Source organism: Epinephelus fuscoguttatus, linkage group LG20, assembly GCF_011397635.1.
Source record: "Epinephelus fuscoguttatus linkage group LG20, E.fuscoguttatus.final_Chr_v1".
In the NCBI taxonomy this organism is placed as follows: Eukaryota; Metazoa; Chordata; class Actinopteri; order Perciformes; family Serranidae; genus Epinephelus; species Epinephelus fuscoguttatus.
In genome coordinates this window covers 21,733,202-21,758,405 of record NC_064771.1, presented here as the reverse complement: position 1 = coordinate 21,758,405, position 25,204 = coordinate 21,733,202, and the positions used below count along the sequence as shown (strand labels likewise).

General features: G+C 40.6%; 1 protein-coding gene across 2 annotated transcripts in view; it reads right to left on the bottom strand.

Annotated features, from left to right (window-relative positions):
- The window catches only part of LOC125880432 (integrin beta-3-like), a 49,747-nt gene that overhangs the window by 18,917 nt on the left and 5,626 nt on the right, over window positions 1–25,204 (bottom strand). Inside the window, exons 2-11 of one of the 2 annotated variants that reach the window (XM_049562908.1) lie at window positions 18,994–19,118; window positions 18,363–18,448; window positions 15,483–15,687; window positions 13,666–13,918; window positions 11,136–11,298; window positions 9,877–10,038; window positions 9,615–9,710; window positions 7,201–7,290; window positions 6,433–6,567; window positions 2,245–2,689 (exon numbers count right to left, since the gene is read on the bottom strand). In XM_049562908.1, the coding sequence (XP_049418865.1) occupies window positions 2,245–2,689; window positions 6,433–6,567; window positions 7,201–7,290; window positions 9,615–9,710; window positions 9,877–10,038; window positions 11,136–11,298; window positions 13,666–13,918; window positions 15,483–15,687; window positions 18,363–18,448; window positions 18,994–19,066 (1,708 nt within the window). In that variant the 5' untranslated portion in view covers window positions 19,067–19,118. Of the gene's footprint in view, window positions 1–2,244; window positions 2,690–6,432; window positions 6,568–7,200; window positions 7,291–9,614; window positions 9,711–9,876; window positions 10,039–11,135; window positions 11,299–13,665; window positions 13,919–15,482; window positions 15,688–18,362; window positions 18,449–18,993; window positions 19,198–25,204 lie in introns of those variants that run through there. The other variant, XM_049562907.1, reaches the window with a different exon arrangement.

The following is a 25,204-nucleotide window of genomic DNA, read 5'->3' as shown; positions in this document are numbered from 1 at the left end:
ACGTCCACTAACCAACCGATAGAAATGCAGCATGAAATGACGCACTGATCAGTGCAACAGTTATAAATGCTACGAGATGCTAATAAATACACTTCAGGCTCTTATTTCAAAATTGGCACGCCAAGTTGGCCTCCCTTTTCCTGGCCACGTTCACATTCTCCTCCTCCTGGTCTCCTTCAGACTTCTTTCGACACATATAAATGCCACTGTAGCAAGGGCTCCATTCATGTTTGTTTTTATTTGTCTCTTACCACGGCGTAGATAACACATGCTGATGACGTTTTGTTCTTGACTATTGACATCGATGGACATACGTCGTACCAAAGTTTATCAGATCCATGTCGCACAGTGTAGCTGCATTAAACTTATAAGATTGCTAAAATCTCACAGTCAGTAGGAGACTTAGGTCAAGAACTGAAAATACTTCAATATCATTATCCTTCATATTGCATATGTTCCTTATATTGAGCAGCCCTTCAATAAACCTACATTATTAGTACAATTTATTGCTGAAAGATAATAAATGTCTACCCTCTAACTATGACTAATGAAAGCAAAACAACTACTACTGAAAAAAGCCTGACAGCCATGTTTATGTATGATCTAACGCCTACTTTACAGCGATAACTCCACACTGAAAAGTCACCCATAAGCTCTCAATTACAAACATCCTCAGGGTAACATCATGTGTTTTGATTTGATGACATACTGTCTCTTTTGAAATACGAGGAGGAGGATCATGAGGCTGTGACTTTAAGCTCTTAGTAATTACCAAACACAAACTCATTCCCACTGTTTAAAAATCACAACCACAGTGGAGAAGAGTGAGAGTCCCCTCTGACCAGGGGGAGCTACCGTCAGATCTGAAAAAGCTTCCTTTGTGCACGAATCCTGTCGAAATCCTGTGATAAAAACAGCTCAGCCTGGCTGAAGCAAACATACAACCTGAGCTTACCCTCACACATGGTGCACACACCACACTGTGTGTTTATTGTGAATGGAGCCCATGTCCTGGGCAGAGGAGAGAGTTGTTATTGTATGCAATTCTTCCCAGATGAGGTGGGTGGCAAGTCAGTGTGGTAGAGGGTGACTGCCAACCCCGATGGCAAAGGTACACACTCGCTCTCTGACAGACACACACAGTGTTCGTGACAGTCAGTGGTACATTTTGACCTCCTTCACTTTTATATTGTGCCCACACTGCGTGGTTAAAGGGATAGTTTAACATTTTGGGAAACAGGCTTATTTGCTTTCTTGCAAGAGTTAGATGAGAAGATTAATACCACTCTCATGTCTGCCTGTTAAATATGAACATAAAACAACAGTGGTAGCTCAGCTTAACTTAGCTTAGCTTATCTTAGCTTATTTTAGCTGAGCTTAGCTTAGCGTAAAAAATGGAAACAGGTGAACAACTTTGTGTGGGACAACCATGAAGTCACTGCATCAGGCCAAAAAACAGCTTAACCTCCCCTAAAAAAACGGGTAATTTTTTTTACTACTATGTTACGCTAACCGGCTGCTAACTGCTAAATTTAACAGCACGTTTTTCTGTCAGAAAATAATGAAAATGTCCATCACAACTTACAAAATCTTATTTTTTTTTGTCTGACCAAAAGTCCACAATGAAAATATATTCAAGTGCAATGACACAAATCTGAGAAAACCAACAAATACTCAGATGTGATAAGTGATAAATGTTTGCTATTTTTGCTCAAAAAATGACAAAAGTCTCTTGTTCCAGTGCCTCCAATGTGGTGGTGTCAAAAATATTGATTTATACATATCGATTCTGAATATTTAAAACAATTCTAATACTCCACGAGTACATTGATACCATGTCCTGAACAAGAAAAGAATAGTCAGCATTGTCATGTGATAGCCTTGTTATATTCATCCTTTAAAACAAAATTAAATGGTATGCTTTCAATGGAAATTTTTCCCTAAGGTATTGAAAAGGGAATCAAATATCAATATTTTTCAAGTATTATATTAAAGTTAGAAATTCTATTATTGTGACAACACATCTCCAATGTGAATTATGAATGAACTTTGACTCTGTGTGACTGTGATTGGCATTTTTCACTATTTTCTGAGATTTAATAGACAAAACATTCAATTGATTAATTGAGGAAACTATAGGCAGATTAATCAACGAGTAAAGGTTCCAGCCATAGTTAAATTAATTAACTGAATCTTATTTTTCAGCCCTACTCGGTCAGCTCTTAATTGACAGAGGAAGCTTACCTGAGCACAGTTCCCCCTTGTAGCGTAGACAGTTGAAGTCGTCACACTCACACAGCTTCCCCCACACTTTCCCAAAGTCACTGCTGTGGCACACACACTGGCCGCACACACAGTCTCCACGGCCGCTGCAGATGGCAGACTGAGGTCCTCCAGTGCCTGCGGGTCCGCTGCAGCGGTCCTGCTCTGTGGGGTTATAGTCACCCTCTGCGCACTCGCAGTGCGGCCCCAAGCGACCCGGGTGGCACAGGCAGATGCCACACTCGTAGGTGCCGTTGCCGTGGTTGCATTTGGGGCTGTCGGGCTGGGCTTTGTTCTGGCACTTGCAGTCGCACTCAAAGGTGACAGTGATGGTTAAGGCGTCCTTGAAGCCTACGGGCTTGATGATGAAGGTTTTCTTCTTCTGTTTGGGGCAACCTCGAGCTCTGGCCTCCACACTGAAAGAAACCTGAGTGAAGAGATGGAGTTAAAATTGGAACATGTTATATTTAGATTGAAAGAAGTGTTTGGTTCAAACATCTGTCTTTTTTAAAATGCTTTTTCATGACAAAGATTCTACATCCACACTTTGTAAAAACCAGTCGTGCTTCTGTAGATTAGATATATTTTAAAACATGTGAAAGCACTTTAATGGTCCAGTTAATGTTTTCTTTTATAGTCTCTCAGATTGTGAACAATGTCTAATCACTATTGGTGGAAACAGCACAAAGACCTGACACAGGGAATGCCTCCATATGTATTTAGTCAAAGTAATTGTTCACTCAGCGCTACATCCAAATCTGGTAAATGTCCAAAAGTGGGCAGTTACTACATGTGGAGAGAAAGCCATATATGGCAAAAATAAGAGGGGCTGAGGCAGAAAGAAAGAAATGTGTGGAGGCCAAAAAATGTCACCTGGAGTGAGGAGAGAATGAGGAAAGGAGCCAAAGAAGCCGTGATAAAGAAAAAATGCACAAAAGAAAGAACTCTCTAAGCAGACAATTTGCTCTCAATGGAGCTGGCAGTCGAAGGAGGAAAAGACAAGCAAACATAAACTAAGGAAGACAAGCTCAGAGACAGTGCTGATCCACTCGTTTTCCATCATCTCTGACACCACGAGGAAACAGGGGAAATCCCACTTACAAGACATGTAGATTGCTACCAGAAGGGAAATGGAAAGAGACCAAAAAGAAGGTGAAAAATAGTAAATGGAAGTAACATGTTATTTTTGCAATCAAGACATGATGGTCACTGGTCCCTGACAGATGGGACATGTTGGCTGGTTAAAAGGTTGGCATGGGAGTACGCCTGTTCAACTGCTTGTTAACATAAAAATATCTAATCAGCCAATCACATGGCAGCAACTCAATACATTTAGGCATGTAGACATGGTCAAGATGACCTGCTGAAGTTCAAACTGAGCATCAGAATGAGGAAGAAAGGTGATTTAAGTGACTTTGAAGGTGTTGGATGTTGGTGCCAGACAGGCTGGTCTGATTATCAACCATCTGTAGGGTTTACAGAGGATGGTCCCAAAAAGAGAAAATATCCAGTGAGCAGCAGCTCTCCGGGTGAAAATGCCTTGTTGATGCCAGAGGTCAGAGGAGAATGGCCAGACTGGTTCAAGATGATAGAAAGGCAACAGTAACTCAAATAACCACTGGTTACAACCAAGGTCTGCAGAAGACCATCTCTGAACCAACAACACGTCCAAACTTGAAGCAGAGTCCTGCACTGGGTCAGTGCAAAACAGCTGATTTGTGGGTGGTTTTTAAAAAAAAAACATTTTTTCCCGGGTTCGGATCTGGGTGGAAAAAATAACATGCAGGTCGGATCGCGGGTTTTAGATAAACACATCAGTCATTAGTTCGGTAAACTACAGATAAATATCTTGGTCATTATTTACTCTCTGAGGATCGCCTCTGAGGATCACCATCTAATAACACAATTTGTGACTGAACGACAGAATCAACATGGCTGCCACTGTCTAACAAGCGCCGCTTCCAAAACAGTAAATAATTATTTAGCTATTTGAGAAATAAGTGGATAAAACATACAACTATCACTTTATAATGTTTCTGAAGTGTTTCCCTGATGGATTACTTCTCTCCTCGATGGATTCTAAAAACACGTGACGGCTCATAACTGCTGAACGTCGCTCTGTACAGAAAGTAAGTCTATTATTACACATGTAAAGTTCCTTTACATAGATTAAAAGTTTAAAAGCATTAAACGTAACAAACGAGTGCTTTTATACTCGTATGGGAGAAGAACACAGAGGGGTTGATGATGGAGCTGAAGTCAGGTTTTTATTGTGAGAGCTGCTTCATTCAGGTCGTTGTTTACTTACTGGCACCTTAACTATGGCGACATGCTGTTCAATATTCAGCCAATATGACCCAAGATGATTACTTTAAATCCGGGTTATGGGTCAGGTTGCGGGTCGTGTTTCAACGGGTCGGACCGGGTTGCGGTACTAATTGGCCTGATGCGCGGGTTTGCGGTTTGGGTGCGGGTTTGTACGTCGCCGGGTCGGGGCGGGGCGGATCTTGAAAACTGGACCCGTGCAGGACCCTGCCTTGAAGCAGATGGGCTACAGCAGCAGAAGACCACACCAGGTGCCACTCCTGTCAGCTAACAACAGGAAACTGAGGCTACAATTCACACAGGCTCACCAAAACTGGACAATAGAAGATTGGAAAAATGTTGCCTGGTCTGATGAGTCTGATGAGACATTCAGATGGTAGGGTCAGAAGGATAACGCATCATGTCACAAAGCTCAAATCATCTCAGACTAGTTTCTTGAACATGACAATGAGTTCCCTGTACTCCAATGGCCTCCACAGTTACCAGATCTCAATCTAATAGAGCACCTTTGGGATGTGGTGGAACGGGAGATTCACATCATGGATGTGCAGCCGACAAATCTGCATTAACTGTGTGATGTCATCATGTCAATATGGACCAAAATCTCTGAGGAATGTTTCCAGCACCTTGTTGAATCAATTTCTTTATACTTATGCAGCAATCTGCCTTATCAAGACATTTTGCAGGATGTTGACATAGTTTGTAGACTTTTTTGCAACAAAAAAACCCTCATTGGGAATAAGTGCATTATCTCATCAAGGGTTGTTTTCTTATCATGGACGAATAAACCTCGAGAGATGAATGTGAGATGTGTCCTGCTGAGAAGAATGCTTTTTGCCATGTTCCTGATAAAATAAGGAGTAAGGGTGTATGACAAGTGAGAGGATTAGCAATAACACAGGAGAGTATTAACACTGGTAAATATGGATACAGCTGTCTCAGGCTATGGTCACACTAATGTGTTTTATTTTAAAGCAGCATTTTTAAAACAAAAACGATCTCTGTACACAGAAGCATTTTACCACTGTTTCAGAAATAATCTCGGTCAATACCACCACACCCACAGAATGCACATGACATGACCATTCACATACACCAGGCATGCTGATGTAAACAGGAAGCAGACTACCTACTGTGCGGTTGGTTGCTAAGTTAAAGGAAATGCTACAGAGATGGTGAAAACTAAGACCAGAGACTTGTTCGTCTGAGTAGAGTAGAGTAGAGTAGAGTAGAGTGGTGATTTTTATTCCGAACATGTTGTCTGGACTGACAACAAAGTGGAACTGCTACTGAAAGTAACACAAGTATAAGGCCGTCAAGGCGGTGGCAAACAGATTGAAAAATGTTGCAAAGAAAACATCAGAGTGGTACCTTCTGGGAGCACTTTCCCGGGAGTGCCAACACAAGACGGATGATATCACAAAAGGTATGTGACTTGACTGATAAGATCCAGTCAGGGAGTTTACATGGGGGTCTGCGTCATTATTGCTAAAGCCTTTGTTTCTGCCCATCCAGACTAAATAACAACCTGCAGTTTTCAAACTAAAATGGGGTCAACAGTGTTTTCAAAGGTCTCCATTTCAAGGCTTCCAAAATATTAAAATAGTGTGGATGCTAGATATAAATGTAGTAATACACACACATTTTAAAACAAAAAAACCTCTTAAAAATATGACACGTTCTTACATCTTCAGGCCCCTGAAATTCCTTCAAATGAAACAGTCCATGAAGGTAAACTTCTTATTACCACAGCGATGCCATAACCTCTGTTGAGGGGTCATTAGTAGACATTACTTCATCTCAAGGGGTAACAAGCCCAAACAGAAAGGAGGGACATGCACTGACCGTGTCTCCTATCTTGAGCCCAGAGCAGGACTTGAGGCCAGGAATGAGCTCGCCATTCAGACAAGTGGCGTTGAAGGACAGGGACAACTCCTCAGGGACACCTTGAAGCTCCAGCTCCACCTTGGAGCGGATTTTCTGGCAGCAGCGAGGAAGAAAAACAGCAGTAAACACATGCACATGGAAGGATGACAATATGGACTTGTGTCGTGAGGCCAAAACCGCATGTTAATGGCATGTTTTGAATATGGTTGTGCCAAGCCAAATCCCATGCCGGGATCTGGAAAACCAAACCAGTTTTCAAAATCTGACATTGCTGGCTATTATGGAAAAAAAAATACTTTTTTCAAAGTCCATTCAAATAATTTCTCTCATACAATCTGTGAACATGGCACTTCATTTCCTGCTGTAATTAAATGTAAGCTTATACATTGATTGACTAACATGTTAGCTTGCATGCACATCTGTACACACGTCACAAAGCCAGAGCCAGGATTAAAGCTAAAATAAAGTTTCGGCAAATTCACCTGTAGTCTGCAAAATAAACCCAAATAAAACAGTGAAACGCAGCCAGGAGGCTCCCACATTTGGTCAGCTTCACACTTTGGCCACTGTGGAATTTCTACTAAGACCTTGGCTCGGCTATGAGTATGACTCAGACACTGTGGGTGTGTGTCAGCAAACATGTCATCCCCTGAAACACTGTCTAGTCTAAAGTGTGTGAGTGTGTGTGTGTGTGTGTGTGTGTGTATGTGTGTGTGTAACACTTACAGCGTAAGCCTTCTGTATGAGCTGAATAACATTGCCCGAGTCGTTGGACAGTGTTCCTACTGTGGTGCCAGGAATCAGCTCACTGTAGTTCTACAAGACAGAAAGACAGACAGACTGGAAGACTGTTGTCATCCTACACAGCCAGAGAAACTATTAACAATCACTAACGTGTCCTCGGCTACATACATATATATAAAATACACCCCTCAGTACCTGCCAAGTATTATAAAACATTGCATAATATAAAAAAAATCCTCTTTTCACATAAAACCTGTTCACATAACAGTAAGTATCTAAATAGATGATTATTACTTAAAAGTATTTTTGCTGATGATAAAATAATAACAGTAGTGGTAAGATCATTAGTTTTTCTATTCGTATTTATTATGCATATATTATGTAATTAGTCCACAGAAAAATGTTGGTTCCTCAGCAGTTCTTTGGGGTGAGTTGATGTGCTATATTGCACTGCTGCCACACAAAGAACTGTATTTATTGTTTTTTAGAGGTTCTCTACTGGTTCTTTCTTGAGAACCTTGACTAAAGTAAACTAAAGAAAACTAAACTCATCTAAACTAAACAAACTAAACTAAACTAAACTCATCTGAGCTAAACTGAACAAAACTAAACTTGACTAAACTAAACTCATCTAAGCTAAACTGAACTAAACTAGATTAAACTAAACTAAACTATGCAAAATTGAACTGAACTAAACTAAACTAAACTGATCTAAGATAAACTGAACTAAACTAAACTAAACTGAACTAAACTTGAGTAAACTAAACTATGCTGAACTGAACTAAACTAAACTTGATTAAACTGAACTAAACTATGCTAAACTGATCTAAGCTAAACTGAACTAAACTAAACTAAACTGAACTAAACTAAACTTGAGTAAACTAAACTATGCTGAACTGAACTAAACTTGATTAAACTAAACTAAACTGATCTAAGCTAAATTGAACAAAACTAAACTTGACTAAACTAAATTGATCTAAGCTAAATTGAACAAAACTAAACTTGACTAAACTAAACTAAACTGTGCTAAACTAAGCTAAGCTAAACTAAACTAAACTAAGATAAGCTAGGCTAAGCTAAACTAAACTGGATAACCAGTAGAAAACCTTTTAACTCTATATGGTTCTTTAGAGAGTCTTACTGGTTCTTTCCCCACTAAACTAAACTAATCTTAGTTGAAGAACCAGTACAGAGCCATTTAAGGCCCTGTGTGGTCCTTAAGAGGTTCTCTACTGGTTCTTTCCCCAGTAAACTAAACTAAACTAAGCTAGATAACCAGTAGAGAAACTTTTAACCCTGTATGGTTTTTTAGAGGTTATCACATGCCCCCCCCCCCAGTAAACTGAACTAGACAAAGTTGAAGAACCAGTAGAGAACCCTGTATGGTTCAATAGAGCAGACTAAAGCCTCTGTATTGTTCTCTTGAGGTTCTCTACTGATTCTTCTGCTTAGTTTGGTTTACTTAACTTTGGCCTACAAACAGTTTACTTCAAGAGGATAACACATTGAAACAGTGGTTCTCGTCTTTTTGCCTATATACTTTTAAGCCAATATTTTGTAAGATATAATTGAAAATCATTCATATGTTCATATGATAAGTTTGATTAGAAGCATATTGACTCCTTTATGGTATTATCTGGCAACATTTAGGAGCCCCTAGGCTAAAAATAATAGACATTACAATTTAAGCCCTTTGTAAGAAAGAGTGAAAAATGTCCACAATTTTTTCTTCATCACCTAGCTACACAGGAAGACAGTTAATGACAGGAAACCACAGAGCAAGTACAAAAAGGAAGCTGATGGCAGCTACTCTGATCAGTAAGAGATGGAACTCTGGCTGCAGTGGTTTCATGGCATGAAGTAGTTGTAAAAGTTTTGCTCATAAATAAACATGTAAAAAAAAAATACTGTAATAAAGCAGAAGTGTGTCACACTCTAACTCCTGCCTAGTTATTCTGAAATTCTTGACTTGTTTTCCCATATGAACAACAAGTTCAATGAGTTTGATAGTATTTGATATTAATAATTTGTAATTTGATATTATTATGGTATTATTATTCCCTCTAAATCTCTCTCATTTCTGTGAATGGTTGTTTTAAAAGTTAGTCGTCGGAGAGTTTCCAGTTTGGGAAAAACTGAGTTTGTATCTTGCTGCGTCTGAACAGTGTATAATAGTGATTTATATTGAGTTTCCATTCTTCCAGTGCAGGATCCAAGAATCTCTGTTTGAAACCAGTGAGGTTTGGAGGACTTTAGCAACAGTGTGTTCAAGATGAGATGATTGCTGAGTGGGGGATTTATCATCTTCTCAGTTTCAGTTAAAAAAACTTTGCTTAATTTACATTTTTGAGCAGAACTTGAACAGAGCACAACGCTTGAACTGCAGAGCTCCTGACCTGGTACAAAGGAACCACAGGGTTGGTGACAGCAAAGATGAGATTGATGTTATTCTCCGACATCTTCTCTGTGATCAGAGCGAGAGATGGGTAGTCCTGTGAGGCCAAACCGGACAGTGTGGTTAGCACATATACACATAGACACTGAAATGTTTCTTTTCATGCTTCACTTATTGAAACAAAGTCTTTTATTGTCTTTGTTTCTCTCTCAAACTGTTTCTGCCCACTGTGTGCACACTCAACACACACAGTATACACTAACCATGGTGGTTGACATGCTGTACATATTTTCAGAGTTGAGGTGGCACTTCCCATCGTTGGGCTGCACGATTCCTGCCAGACGACCGTCCAGAGCCACGTGAGTCTTAGCGTCCGAGGTGAAGATCAGAAGGTGGGATGCACCTGGGCGCCAGCCGATCTGCTCCTAGTTACCATCAAGCAAAGTGACAGGGAAAGGAAGGAAAAAATTAAACTCAGCTTTTCAACTGGGAAGTTCATTTTTGGTAGAACCTAAAGCAAAAAAATCTAATTTCTCAATTGTTTTAAAGGTCCAGTGTGTAGGATTTAGGGGGATTCATTAGCTAATTATATCTACATGTGAGTGGGTCCTCGTCTACATAGATCACTATGTTGTACCACCATGTTTCTACAGTAGTCCAGAACTGACAAACCAAACCCTGGCTTTTGATAGGGCCATTCACGTTTTTGTGTCGGACAATGCCGAGTTCTGTTGGCTACGTGCATTGTTTTTCAAAATACACTTCTGTTTTCACAGAAGATTTAATGTTTACGTACTGTCTCTTTCAAAATAAACACACTACATCAGGACAACAATGCAAACTGATGCTTTTTTCCTCCAACAACTAATGCACATGGTTGGGTTTAGGAAAAAGAACAGGGTTTGGCTTTAGAATCTTTCAGGACGTGGACACCACTCTCTCGGGTGAAAGTCTGTGTTTGTTGGACCAATCCACCCTACTCGAACTATCGCCACCTTAACATTAGTTCTTGTCCAGCTGTATTTCCTCCTGACGCCACCAAGCGCTGTTAAACTGTAACAACGATTGGCCGCGTATCATGCCAGTGTCAACGGACAGCTTTTTTCGTCAGTGTCTGATGCCGCAAGTCACTGCCCAAGTGCCAGATTTCAACGACTTCGGTACAAGATCAGGTTGTAAGCACACGTTAGCAGGTGCTAGGTAAGCTGCCTGTCTCCGACATGCTGAACAGTGTTGGAAAAACACTGATTTGTAATGTGAAACTGCTGTATTAAATGTTTATACTGGTTACAATTACCTGGTCCATTTTTGTTTTGATAATTCTTCTGGTAAAAACCTCCTGAACAATGAACACTGAAGGATTCCTAACCAGGAGAAGCTTCAGGTGGTAACAATCCTAAATCCTCCTAAATCTTGCACACTGTTCCTTTAATTTTATCATCTAGTTCTTCTTATTTTGGAAATGTTTATGAGTGTGACAAAAGAATTATTTGTGTGAGACAGTAAGGGTGTCTCTCCTCACCTTGCACACAGCAGCCTGGATGATGGCATCAAAGCCTCCCTCCGGGGCATCTCGGTTTCTGGACACCATCTGCTTCTTCACTTCCTCTGTGAAGCGGCCCACCTCCTCCGTCAGGGACAGAACGTGTTTGTAACCGAACTGGGGCAGGCAGGTGGTATTAATACTGTCAGTGAAACAGAGAGCAAGTGATCGAGGTTCAGTGGAGCTGCTGCCGGCTTGTTCATTCATCTCAACATCTGGTTGTATACCATAAAAACTGTGTGACCTCCACTAATGATCGAAAGCTATACAATTACAGATAATATACTTTATTAAGGGGGTGTATAACCAGCTGTTAAATTAAATATAATAAGTTTAATTGGATTTGTATGCTTAAAAATTAATTTAAAGTAAAGATGTCTAATAAGCCACATTAATATTTTAGTTGTATGTATTTTCCAGTTTTGTTCTGGAGTTATTTTGGACGTTCTTTGTGTGTCATATTAACTGTGGAAATAACTGCATCATTTTTTAAGTTACATACCAGGTCGGGACTTCACTTAACAGCTCTTCATTTTACCTTACTCCACTGAATGGTTCCTACAATGAAATTTAAAGCTGGGGTAGGCAGTTTTACTTTGGCATCATCAGGCAAAAATCCAATAATAACCTTTGAGCATATTGTAATTCACGTGGACTGAGTGAAAACTAGACTTTTGCACCTCCTCTTGGCTCTGTTTTCAGTCTTTAAAAAATCTAGCCTGTGACAAGAGACTCTGGCCAATCACAGATCAAGAGGGGACGTTCCTATTGACTGTTGTAAAAATCAAGGTGTGTGTATGTCCCTTCGGTTAAAGCCTGATTCCATGGCGAAGAATCCTGCTAATCCTGAAAGTTGCTATTCAAGCACGCAACAACTGCACTGCAGAGCAATCACAAAAAGGAGTCTGACAATAAATGAAATAAAACGTGTCAAAATGCAAAGTGTTTCAGAAATGAGGAAAAAAATATTGCTAATAGTTTAGCCTTCTGCTAACTGGAGCTAACTGGAGCTAATGGCTCACGGCTGCAACTTCATGTTGACGTTTCTTTAGCTAATGTTAGCTGGAGCCTCAAATCACAGAGTGTTCTCAGCCTCACTCCTCACCGCTACGGACCACCTCACTGGGAGGAGAGCGGGAAGCAGCTCCAGAGACTGACCCTCAGTCAGTGGGTGCAGTAACCAAAATCAGCAAGAGCAAACCCCAGCTCCAGGGAACCCAATCCTTGCTGGATCAGCAAACAGGTTAGACTCGTTGCTGCCACTGGCCACCAGTGCGTTGTGACATCCAGCGCTGAAGGGCATGAGCCACTAAAGCTGCAACTAAAGTTACGTCTCCCAAGCTACAGCCCACTCTCCTCCTGAGGAAGTGAGGTGGAGGGACCATGGGATGGCTAGCTAGCTAATTCTTGTATCATTTATGGTCTAATAAACAGAGAGAGTTTGTGCTACCACACATGACATACCATTAAATAAATCAATGTAAGAGAAACACTGGGTTACTGTGTGAAGTGTGTGCATATGCCTGTCGTCGTCTGGTGGGAGGGTCTTAGGACAGAGAAGAGAGAGCTGCAGGACGAGGGTGCATTTTCAGATTCTGCCAAAAAAATTTTGTCTTTTCCAGATTTCTGCCTACCCCAGCTCTAAGAACAAGACTAGAGAGTTTGCCCTGTGAGGCTGCACTTAGTCACAGTGTTGCTTTGAACTAAATGCTAACATCAGCATGCTAACATGCTCACAATGACTCACATGCTGATGTTAGGTATAATGTTCACATTAACCACTTTGATTTAGTGTATAAGCAAGATAAAATTTGCTTTTTAGCACCACAGTACAGCTGAGTTTCAGAGGAATTTTACATTTACATCATAACAGAAACCACAAATTCTGACCTCATAGTAGCGCTAAAGAAAAACGCTCTCCTGTGCTACCAGTGGACCCCTCTTTCTCTCTTTATTGTACATTACTAGACTGAAATTCTCCTCGTCTTATCTTTTATCCAAACATTCCTGCAGGCTGGAGCACGGCAGACTGTGCGTAAAGCGGGAAAGCAACTGACCCCAAGAGACCTTAAACTACCAAATCAGCCTCACAGGAACCTTTGGGTGGGGTTATGGCAGTTTGCATTGGGACGCTCTCACTCTCCGGGCAGATTACCTGCCGCTGATTAAGAGCAGCTGACCAAGCACTGGGGAGCCACTGTAAGCCTTTAACAAGTGCTGTAACTCTGTAACACTGTGTTTAAAGGTGTCCTCACACAAATGACATCATGTGTATAATGAAGCGACTTCCCACACGCAGACATAAACAACCACTGAAATCAACACCAGTGGGTGCCTATTAGGAATGTAAAACAATGCTAGAATGCTGCAACGAAAATAAACTTTCCATTACAAGGAGACCTGGATCCAGTTTAGGTATTTATGTAGAAGCAAGGAAACGGGTTAAGAGGCTCATTGTATTTTCAGAGGGCGCAAAGACTGTATAAAGGCAATCTCACTTGTCTTTTACCTGTAGCAGGGGTTCTCCACAGCCTCTTTAGGGGAGATGAACATGTAAGGCGAGAGCGGCTTGTCCACAAAAGCCCCAAAGCCCATGCGGAGGTTGCTGGTGGTGCGATTCATAGCGTCGGCCAGGCCTCTGCCCAGCGTTCTCAGGCGGAAGAGGTCATCGTTCATGGAGTAGGAGAGATCCATGAGGTAGTAGAGGTCCACGGGGTAGTCATCTACCTGACGCACTTTTACTGTGAAGCGCTTAGCATCATCTGGGAAGTTAGATAAAGAAATTTTATAACGTTGAATTCATTAAGATTCAAGATTAAATGTTTTTGGAGGTTCCCAGCAACAGCCGGAAGAAGATTGGAGATGCTATGGAAGCTGTGGAACACACTACCTATAGAAATCAGGGAAGCTAGCTCGCTAAATATTTTTTAAAAGAAAGCTAAAAACGTATCTGTTAACTTTAGCCTTTCACTAGCTCTGAGTTTACAGGTCTGAAACTCTTTCTTTTCATGCTTTTACTTTCTATTTACGCTTCACGCTGCTGCAGCTCTCTTACTTGATTTTATGATTTATCATTTTACAACTCTGATTTTATGAATCAGTTCTGTTTTATGTTCGTTCTATTTTCATGTCAAACAGTAAGTGTTAATACTACCCTTATTGTAAAGCACTTTGTGCTGCATTTCTTGGATGAAAGGTGCTATATAAATTAAGTTTAATATTATTATTTTTCTCACATGCCTCCACAGTGAACGACAAATCCAAAAACAACTTGTGCAGTATAGTCCGAGTTTCATTTAACCCACTCTATACTCAGTGCTCCCCAAACAAATGCATTTTTTCCAAGACTTTAGTATTTAAAACTGTATTAAAACTGACACTGACAAGCCAGACTCTATTGTAAAAAACATGTAATTTTATCTTGCTGAACATGGCCGCTGCTGGTCCAGCACTGCCTCGATCAGTTACTGTGTGACTCTGCTGAGGATAAAGACTTCGATTAGAATGTGTGAGTTGTATGAGAGGTTGTAAATGGGAGTTTGATATAGTGTTGCTGTTGTCAAACCTGAAAACCTATGACTTCAAGTCTACAAGATTTTTCTCAGTTTTTGGATTCTTCGTTCAAGTTTTCTTCACAAATTCAACACAACATTGCGTCAGTAATGTGCTCCTGACACCCCAACTTTTGTTTGGTATGCATTTTTAATTTCTCCTAGCTGTTTGGGATCAGTAGGACCTGATAAGTATAAAAACTACTGATAATAAGGTTCCTATATCCTCAAATGTGATGATAATAAAGTCAAAATGTCCTTAAACAGGCTGATGATAAATTCCTTAGGTCTTCAAACAAGTACTTTGTAATTCAGAGCGTCTCATTACTGTTGCTTTAATTGGTGAAATCTGTTGTCATATCAAACTACAAATGTTATTTATCATAAATAAACAAGTTTCAATCATCAAATCTGATCAGGTTTTCGGACCTTGTCTATGTTTGTATTGGGGTCGGTTGCAGACTGACTTGGCAGAGATGGCTGCCATCTTTTTGCTTTACATGAATTGGTGTATTGTGCTCTTACTGCCACTAGATGACACAAAAAAGTGTCCAGGAACAAGGACAACAGGTCCAAGTTAAGCAGAATTAAGCAGAAGGTCCAGTAAACTTAAAATGTAATGTCCTTGTGTGAAGATATAGGATCTCAGGAGGATATACAAAATAGTCATTTGTAGCTCCCCTCTAAATCAAAACACAATCTCTCTACTTCAGTATGTGAGACACTTCATCCCCACCACTGATGTAAGAACCAAAACTCGGACGGTAAACCCTACCTGGCCTGAGGGTGATCTGTAGCCTCTGGGGCTTTATCTGAGTGACGTCTTGCGTGGCTCCCGCTGCCTTGTTGCTGAGGGGCCGGTCCTCGATCACCTGCAGTTTGCTGGTCGGAGACTCCATAGCTGACGGAACACACCCTGCTGCCAACAGGTTGGTCTTCAGATCGCAGCGAGAGGAACTGGCCACCCCCTGGCCAAAGTCCTGACAGGAGAGGCATTTTTTTTTTTTTTACATTTAAACCTCCTTACAGGTTTCGGAAATACTTTAATGTGATATAAATGTAATCAAATAGTTGCTTATTTATAGAATGTCCATCTGTAATACAGCTGTGTTGAGACAGAAGGGCATACTGGACTCATTTGAAGGCTGGACTGTAACGGGGAAGTCCAGAAATGGCCCAACATTATGCTTCTATTAAAGACATCTCCTGGAGTGAAGGAGCACTCCAACATCTCCTCAACAAACTCTGAGTTTAAAAAGGCAAGGTCTGACAGTTCAGTGAGTGCTTACGAACATGAAGACATCTCAGCAATAGCCACAGTGAAGTCATCCTGAGAACATTTTACACTTGAGTGAAAAGTTGAGAACGTTGACTCCCAGTTTTACTGTGTTAAATCATTGCTCTCATTAGGTTGAAGCAGAAAATATGACTACATCCACATGCAGTCACATGAGTTCAGTCACTGTGTCTAAAGTGTTACGAATCATGAAATCAAATCAATCAGATATTAGACAGGACAGTGGGAACATTTATACTTTGGTTATTTTCCACCAGCTTTATATCATCATAATGTGGGAAGTGTGTGTCAGTGACCTGTGGTTAACTTCCCTCCTTCTTACCAGCAGAGAGATCTCCCTGCTCATCTCTCAGCTCAAATTTTCACTGGATCTAGGGCTGTAACACAACAGATTGTACTTCTGCATTTTCATATGCTCACCACCATGGAGAGTAAGTTTACACTATAAGCTGATCAAGAGAGCACACCACCCCTCTCTCCTTTCACTCAGACTGAACTGTAAAACTAGGCGGTGCTGAATAAAACAAGATTCTGTTATTATATTGCCTATTTCATGCCTCAAATGTCATCAGAAACATTTAGAGTGCCATTTGGCTGTGATATGTGAATTTGTGAACAGCTGAACAGATTTCAGCTAAAGATACTGGGATCAAACAGTAAAACTAAGCAGTGCTGATCAAATATTTAAACCAAGATTCTGTCCCTGTGTTACCTATTTCTCGCCTCAAATGTTTTAAGAAACATAGCTTACATTTAACTGTAATTTGATATTTATTGTCACCAGCTAACCATATTGTGGAAAAACAAACAGCCAAGCCAAGTCCCCCGTAACAATGCCAAGCTTTGACGAGTAGGTATAACTGCAGCTGTAGCAGCCCAACCCAACCTCTAGCTACATGACTCACCCACCATACCTACACATCAGTCCATGATTAGCTTCCTTTGCTCCTTGGCCCGGGAGCAGAAGTCATGACGAAATTGCTAAGTTAGCGATTAACTAGCTATGAAGTATTATGTTAAAAGACAGGTGGTTAAGGTTAGGGTAACAGTTGTGGGAAGGCTGCTTCTTGTTACTTATGCTAATGCTAAGTTAGCTGTTAGCTAATGTTGAGTAAGGGTAGGATAGCGGTAGAAGGGTCATATCTTGTTACTTACGCTACTGCTAAGTTAGTAGTTAGCTAATGTTAGCTTAAGTATTACATTAAAGAGAGGTGGTTAAGGTTAGGATAAGGGTGATTGGAAGGGTCACATCTCATTCCTTATGCTAATGCTAAGTTAGCGGTTAGTTAACATTGGTTAAGGGTAGGATAAGGGTAATGGGAAGGCTACATCTCGTTATTTAAAAATCAAATCATATTGTGAATTATAAACTGGATTATTACTACATTTGGTCTCATTTATTTACCACAGCGTAGCATTTTAGCAGGGTTCAGACAGCCATTGGGTTGGCGGGTTTGTCTTGTACTAGTGGTGGGCGAGGTTTGTAGGGCGTGTTGTGTATAAATTACAGTTGTATGCCACAAACGAAATGTGTCAGCAGCTATATGCATCTCGGCTTTGAAGCCAATTTTACATAGTGGCCACAAGTGGAATTACAACAGCCAAGTCCGTCACGTGATGCCATTGGGCCCAAAAAGACTTTTCCCACAGACTTACATTCAGAAAGAAACGTCTGTAATTCAATGGATACATTTTATTGAGCATCACAACCCACACAAAACGATTCGTTTCACTATCTGGATTTGATATATTTGATGTGATAACATTTTGAAAGTCTAAAAGAGATGCAAGGTTTAATCATTATATCCCGATTAAAATGAGCGGAACGCTAAACTGGAAGTCAGCCGCTTGGCCACGCTTGGCAGCCGTAAGCCTCTATAGTGCGCTCGCTCTATGGACCCCACAATGCATAAGAGTCAGGTAATTTTATACCGTGGGAACTAAGCTTTTTTGGCTTCATGTGCCACTAAGCAACTTTCATAGGGATGAACAGGGCCCCACTTCCAATGCAATATCCAGGTGTCTTAATACATCCATGGGCCAATCTCCAATGGTCTGCATTCTGGTAGTTGCAGGTTTTCTACCTCTGGATCAAAAGCAAATACCACAAGCTTTTTTCTCTGTTTTCTCTGTTCACGTAGCACCAATTTCTAATATTATTTCCACAACACAGACAGCCCAGTATTATTAAAAGACCATCTATCCAGCAGTGAAATACTTCTTTAACTAAAAAAAAAAAAAAAAAAAAAAAACATCTTCTCAACCAGATTAAGCAGCTGATGAGGAGATCTGTACCACCCTGCACCAGTGGCTCATTAACAGAATGACAGAATGAGGTGAAGTGGAAAAGGAACCCACCTCTTGGAAGCACCACGCACAGCTGGGGTGCACAGCCAGACACTGCTTGCATGTACTGGCCCCTCTGGAGGTGCAGACGTTGGAACCTGCAACCAAAAGTTAGGTCAGTTTTTCAAAATGTAAGCTAATTATTCAGTGATCATGTTCACCTTGTGTATTTAAAACACACCAATAATAATTATATAGCCTAGGGAACTGGACTTTTGGATGTGGCATCAGTCCATTTTTCAATAAAAACATAAAGTCTAAAGGGAGTAAGTTAAAGATACATAATTTGTTTTAGGAAAATTAGATAATTAAGCCTGTATTTGATAACATTTTGGTCAATCACTGAAATTTCAGTTGTTATGTATATGATTAAAATGATTGTACTTGCACACAAGATGTTCCTCATTGTCATAACTTTCTAAATTTTTACACAAATGCGGAAAAAAAACCCCTGCCAATTAAAGCAAATACTGACACCTTAAAGTGGACATGTAACCAGGACAGGCATATTCCAGCAAGTTGAGAACATCATTTGAGAGTCTTAGTAGAGTTGAAAACTTTATCTCATGCGTCCTAGCCCTGTAACATATTCTTAGCCACATGCGCAAAAACACGCAAACAACAACAATAAATGCAATCTTACCGCAAACTCCTGTTATTCCCAAAATCACCAAAACGCACATCCATAGTATCCTTTGCGCCGGGAGAGCACCCATCCTGGTGCGGGCTCTCTGAGAGGAGGACGGAGCCTGCTGCCAACAAGCTCAGCTGGAGTAGAAAAGAAGAAGAAAAAAACTTTATTCATCTGCAATGGACACAACTCCAAATAGAGTCAAACGTTTTAACACCACCCTCCACCCCCTCTGCTCCGCATCCACTGCTCTCATTATCATACTATTAAATGCAGTGGGCGGGTACAGCGAGGTGCAGCATCCAAGAGCTGGGCTAGGTTTATTATGGTGGAGGGCAGAGCATCAGACATGGGACTTATTATACTGACTGGCATCTATTTTAACTTACTGAATATCGCATAGGATATAGTACCAGTCACATATTATAAAAAATATACACGTTTTAATTAAAAGGAAAAAAAACAGATTCAGAACAAAGTTGAATTTAACAGTAATTTCATAACAAAGTAGAAAAAATGTGGGTTTTATTGGCTGAACCGTTAAATTAAGATGTGTAGGCTTTATTTTGGAATGCAAACAAGCAGTAAGCTCCATATTAAATACGCATTAAATGTAATTGTATACTTGAGGTTTGCGTGTGCACACACTGCCCCCTACTGGACATGAGCTGTAAAGACAAGCGTCACTCCTTTGTAACTCAGAAGAAGAAGAGACTCAGAGAGAAGAAAACCAAACACTGAAGACTAGCTTTAGTGTTACTTTCCTAAATGTATATAGCAAATCATAAATCTATACAAAAAAATTGTTGCCAAGTAAAATAATTCAGAGACTTTGGACCTTCAAACTCATCAAGAACCATTACCTCACTCTGATGACATGTTCAGGGAACATAGGACAGTAATATTTGTTTGTTTTTCAATGGTTAAATCCATTTTATCAGTTCAGTCATTAGTACATTAAGCAAAAAATTGAAAATAGCTACAGAATATGTTTTTATTGTCTATACCTAGATTACATACCTAGACAGGCAAAAGAGCATTTATGTATGCAGCTCCTTATATGTGTAATTTCTGCAGAAGGACTTAAAGTTGCACTCTTTGGTTCCTCTAACTCAGTGGTTCCCATCTGGTCCAGCCACAGGGTCCAGATTTCTCTTTAGTCAGTGGGTCGAGGTCCACACAGTTTAATACACTGAGTTTGGCCATGTCTTCGAGCTAGTTTGCTATCTCTGTCAAGTACCTGTCCCTTAGGGCTAGGGTTGGTCACTCATTCTACTTTGGGAAACAACACTTCAAAATAAAAGCTCTGTGTTGGAAATTCTCCGCACTTAATAATAAAATAAAGTTTTTATTTATTTATTCATATTTACAAACAACACATTTACAAGTCACTTGCGAGAGGGAGCACGAGGGCCTGTCAAAGTAGTGTGCACCAGGGTCCACCGTAACTACCTTGCGCCATTGTATGAGGACATCACGTTTTGGGTTTGCTGCACCATATACGTTATTTTATTGAACTTGGACCTGTCGTTTTCGTTCGTGGATATTTTTTCTTGTGCCATGTACTGGTAGCTAAAGCACAATACACTAATCCATGTAAAAACAAGATGGCAGCTATCTCTGCCAAGTCAGTCTGCAACTCATCCAGACACAAAAGTGGACAAGGGACAAAACCTAATCAGATTTTATGGTTGAAATTTGTTATTTTATGCTTACATTTTTTGATAGTTTGATATTGCAACAAATTTGACCAATTCTAGCAACAGTAACAAGCAAAGACGATGTTAATTAGGAAGTACTCTTTGAAGACATTGGAACTTTATTATCTATTATCACAGCATTTCACACAGGCCAATTAAGTGCGACAGACTACACACAAAAAAGAACATTCCCAGCTTGAAGTACGAACAAACAAATCATGAGGCGTTTTGATATATTGCCTTATTTGCGATTCTGCTTTTGCACAGCAGTGTTCAGGCGCTGACAAAAAAACAGTTTTTAACAATTTTAGACTTGAACACTGACCCCTAACCATAAAGTTGCAAAAGACTGAACAAATGTTGCACTGTTTGCAATTTTTTTTTTGGCACAACAGTGTTTAGCCATTGAAATAAACAGTGTTATACTTTATTACACATCTTTTTTTCCCCCAAAACTACTAACTGTCCAAAAAAACAGTGCTTAGTTTTTTGTATTTATCAGGTCCTACTGATCCCAAATAACTACCAAACAAAAGCTCAGGTCTCAAGTGGTTAAAAAAAACAACAACCAGTTTTGGCGTTATTCCCTTATTGTTGTAGCTGCAGCACTCTTATTAACAAAAAGAGAACATGCCACATAGCTTACACTTAAAGTTCTGGGACCATAGACTTTTTTTAAAAATTTGCTCTGCCTATCCAAGTTTTTTTTCTCCAAAACAGTCGAAAGGATTATTTAATTTAAAGCACATTTGTAGCAACAATAACTTGTGCAATAACGTGTGGTGACTGGCTGTGAACAGGATATTTAAAGAGGCCAAGATGTAACACCTTATTTTACCTGATGTCCAACGTTACCTTACTTCACCCTCCTTTTATGAATGCCACAAATGACCCAGTAATGTTTTGGAAAAAAAGAAACATGATCAGTCAAACTTGTTCTCATTAAACATACATCTGGTTGTTGTTTGTGATAAAATGGCTTTTGGAAGCACGAAGAGTCTCTGCTGGCCAAATCCTGACAGAATTTCTCTTAATTTACAGGCTGTAAATTTGCTCTGGAATCACACTGAGTTAAAATACAGATTGTTAATTGGCGAGAATATTGCCTCAAGCCAGTGGAGGCTAATCAAAGTGGTCGGCGCAAATTTTCCTTTTGGCTGCCGATGTTTTGCCACTTTTCTACCTTCTTTGTTTTCCTATGTGGGAGAAAACACATCTGATTTATACACACGTCCATTTTGGTCACATGAACATTTTTTCTTTAACTTTTCTTTAAAATAAATATTAATCTGAATCACAAATACCTAGACAACATTCATAGCCATTGATTGTATGGGTTTATATGTGATAATGGATAAATAAACAGATATTATCACACTGCCCAACTCGTATCCATGGCTGCAATACCATTTATATCCACCAGATGTCATCTCCCTACTATATGTGTAATTTACAGCCTTGGACGATGTATCTGCATGAGTGTGAATCATACAACCATTAAATTTGACTTATTTAAGGTCGCCTTCCCCTCCCAATTCTTTCAGTCTGCCAGACTTTTGGCCTCAGATGCCCATAGGTTGACTGCTGCTCGAGGCTGCTGCTATACAAATCAAAGATTCCTGTACAACTTTCAGGTTCACTCCCAAATCAAAAACACATATTTTTCCTCTTACCTGTAATGCTGTTTATCAGTCTAGATTGTTTGTGTGTGAGTTGCAGAGTGCTGGCGATATCTACATTCCCTCGACGACACATTGACTCATCCCAACTTGTCAAATACTGCTGCTTTGTCAGTGGACCTACATGTCAAAACATGATGCGCCAGGTACCCTCCTGTGTCAGTTTTGGACAGTCAGGAATGGCAGGTCGATTTACAGTTGTTGTCTTTTCACAGTACAGACCTGTTTTTATAGGAAATGCAAAGTTTCTGCTCGTTACATGCGTACAGTGTTTTTGGAAATCAACTTACAACATAGGTAAAACACTTCGTTTTTTAGTTTAATTCCTTTGGTTTAGCCAACAATAGCACATGGCAAAAAAATCTAGTTTGGCTTAAAATAACTACAGTTCTTACTAACATAATATCACGTCACATAACATATGTCCTTAGAGTAGCATGCTACACATACCTGCACACTACACTGTTATTAAAATAACTCCACTGACTTTTGGTTTCACACAGGAGACAAACAGCGGGCTCCTAGATGAAAGTCCGGTGTTTGTTTGACCCCTTCACCATCCCTGCTGCCCACCCAATTCAACCTTTCTGGCTCTTTATAGCTTATTATGGTAGTTGTCCACCAGGCGGCGGCTGCCCGGTGCACATCATCCTGCCACAAAGTTTGCCTCTGTGTGTTGATGTCTGACGATGAGGTTCACTGACAAAGCGGTATTATGTGACGGGTCGTGACTGGATGGCACTCAGTTTGTGGTGCTCAGAGCACCAAAAAGACATTTGGAACACTCAACAGCAACGTCTCTTTCCAGGAATCATGACCAAGTAACTCAAGATAATACAGACCTTGTTGTGAGCAGTTTCATGGAAGAACTATTTTCTTTCTGTCAAATCCGCCATCTGTATCCCTGCGCAGAAGGAAGCGTGTGCCTACTGCTAGCTCACCTAGCACCACAGAGCTAGCTAACAATACAACTAAGCCAAGAAGGATGAGCCTCTCATCCATGAGTACATTGCACGCTTCCTTCTGCGCAGTGATTCGGTTGGCGGATGTGCTTCAGTAGAAAGAAAATAGTTCCTATATGAAACTGCTCACAACAAGGTCTGTGGATTATCTTGAGTAACTATATCATGATTTCCATAAAGAAACACTGCTGTTGAGTTTTTCAAACATATTTTTTGGCACTTTGAGCACCACAAGCCGAGTGCCAGCTAGTTCCATTACACTGGAGAGAAGACAGACATCTCTACGGATGATAGTTCCCATCTCCTTCAGCTCCATCATCTCAGTTCTTTGGTAGTTTTGCATTTCTCTGATGACTTGTGCTGTGTTTGATGTTTTGAACATGGTACAAACATTCCATGCTCCAAGACGGATTTTAGTTTGGGGTCTTAGGAGACTCTTCTTCAAGCAACAGAATTCCCAGGGTAGGTTTTGCTCTGCTACCATCATCATACTGCCTGTGGTTTGGCTGGAGCTTCGTTTGGACCCCAGATTCAGTGGTTTGTATCTTGCAGTTTCTGTAACACTTGCTGTTTTCCGAGGTGAGGTTGTTGGCCCCATGCTCAACCCCCAACTTGGAGGACCAGTGCTGCTTTTTGTCCGGACTCTCCTCCATGACCTGCCTGGCTTGGTTAGACCTGCCAGGGGCCTTAAGCCCCTGCCGGTATAGCTCACAGCATATTTGAGACATGCAAGCCCCCCCACCACGTCAAGGTAGCAGCCCGGGAGGGGAATAACACTACAGGTAAGAGGAAAAATATGTATTTCTGATTTTGGGTTGAACTGTGCCTTTAAGAAAGATAATGCCAATAGTCCTCAGTGTACCCACTTGGTTTCACAGTCACTCAAGGTCAAAATTAAAAGTTAAACTCTTTGACCCAGACTTCATCCGCGATGTTTTGACTCCAAGAGTTGAGCTAAACTCTTCCTGAGATGTTTCCAACGATTCATGGCCAGTGACAGGGACGATTCATTTCTTCTGTTTAGTTCAGGAATGTTTTGGGACATTTAGTACGTGCTTAACAATCATGTTTTATTTTCATATTATTGGGATAGTTTCATTGAACTGAACGTTGCTGGCACGGCAGTGAGATGTGAACAGGACTGGCGAGCGGAGCTGAGGCTTGAGGCGTACCAGATGTAAACAATGAAGAAACACAATCACCAGCAGACAATGAGGACTGGGCCAAAGCAGTCCAATGGGTTTTAGACAGGCATTGATGGCGTATGTGTTAATGTTAGAAGCACTGTTTCAGCTTTTCCTTCTCTTCTTCTCTTCTGAAATTCTTGTCAGTTGTTCTTGCTTTCTTTGTATCTTCCTGAACTTGTCTCCTTCCTCTTGAGCCTCCTGTTGCTCAACTTTCCATCTTTTTCTTGCATCACGTTTGCTTTTCCTTCTCTTTTTTTAGAAACTTCCACAAACAGTTGCACAACATTTCTGCAAGGAAAAAGCTCCTCTTTGCTCCAGCAGGTTTGATTGACAGCACCCCTTGCACACTCTGCAGTAAAAGTGCAAGTGTGTTTGTGTGTGTGGAGGGGGTGCATGCATCTTGGCATCACATGAGTCTTTTAGAAGTTTAATTGCAGCATTTGGTCTTTCTTCTCTGGGCCATCAGAGCATGTGTGTGCATTCATACAAACACGCACGTTTTCCTCTGTGTGTGTGTGTGTGTGGTGTGTGTGCTGCTTCAAGGAAACAGAGCAACAAAAGCAGTCCAAAGGTTGCGAAAGAGCTCTCACACTGATTCATCTAAGGAGTGCAGGCACACGTGCACACACACACACACACACACACACACACACACACACACACACACACACACACACACACAGGGGTTCTGTGTT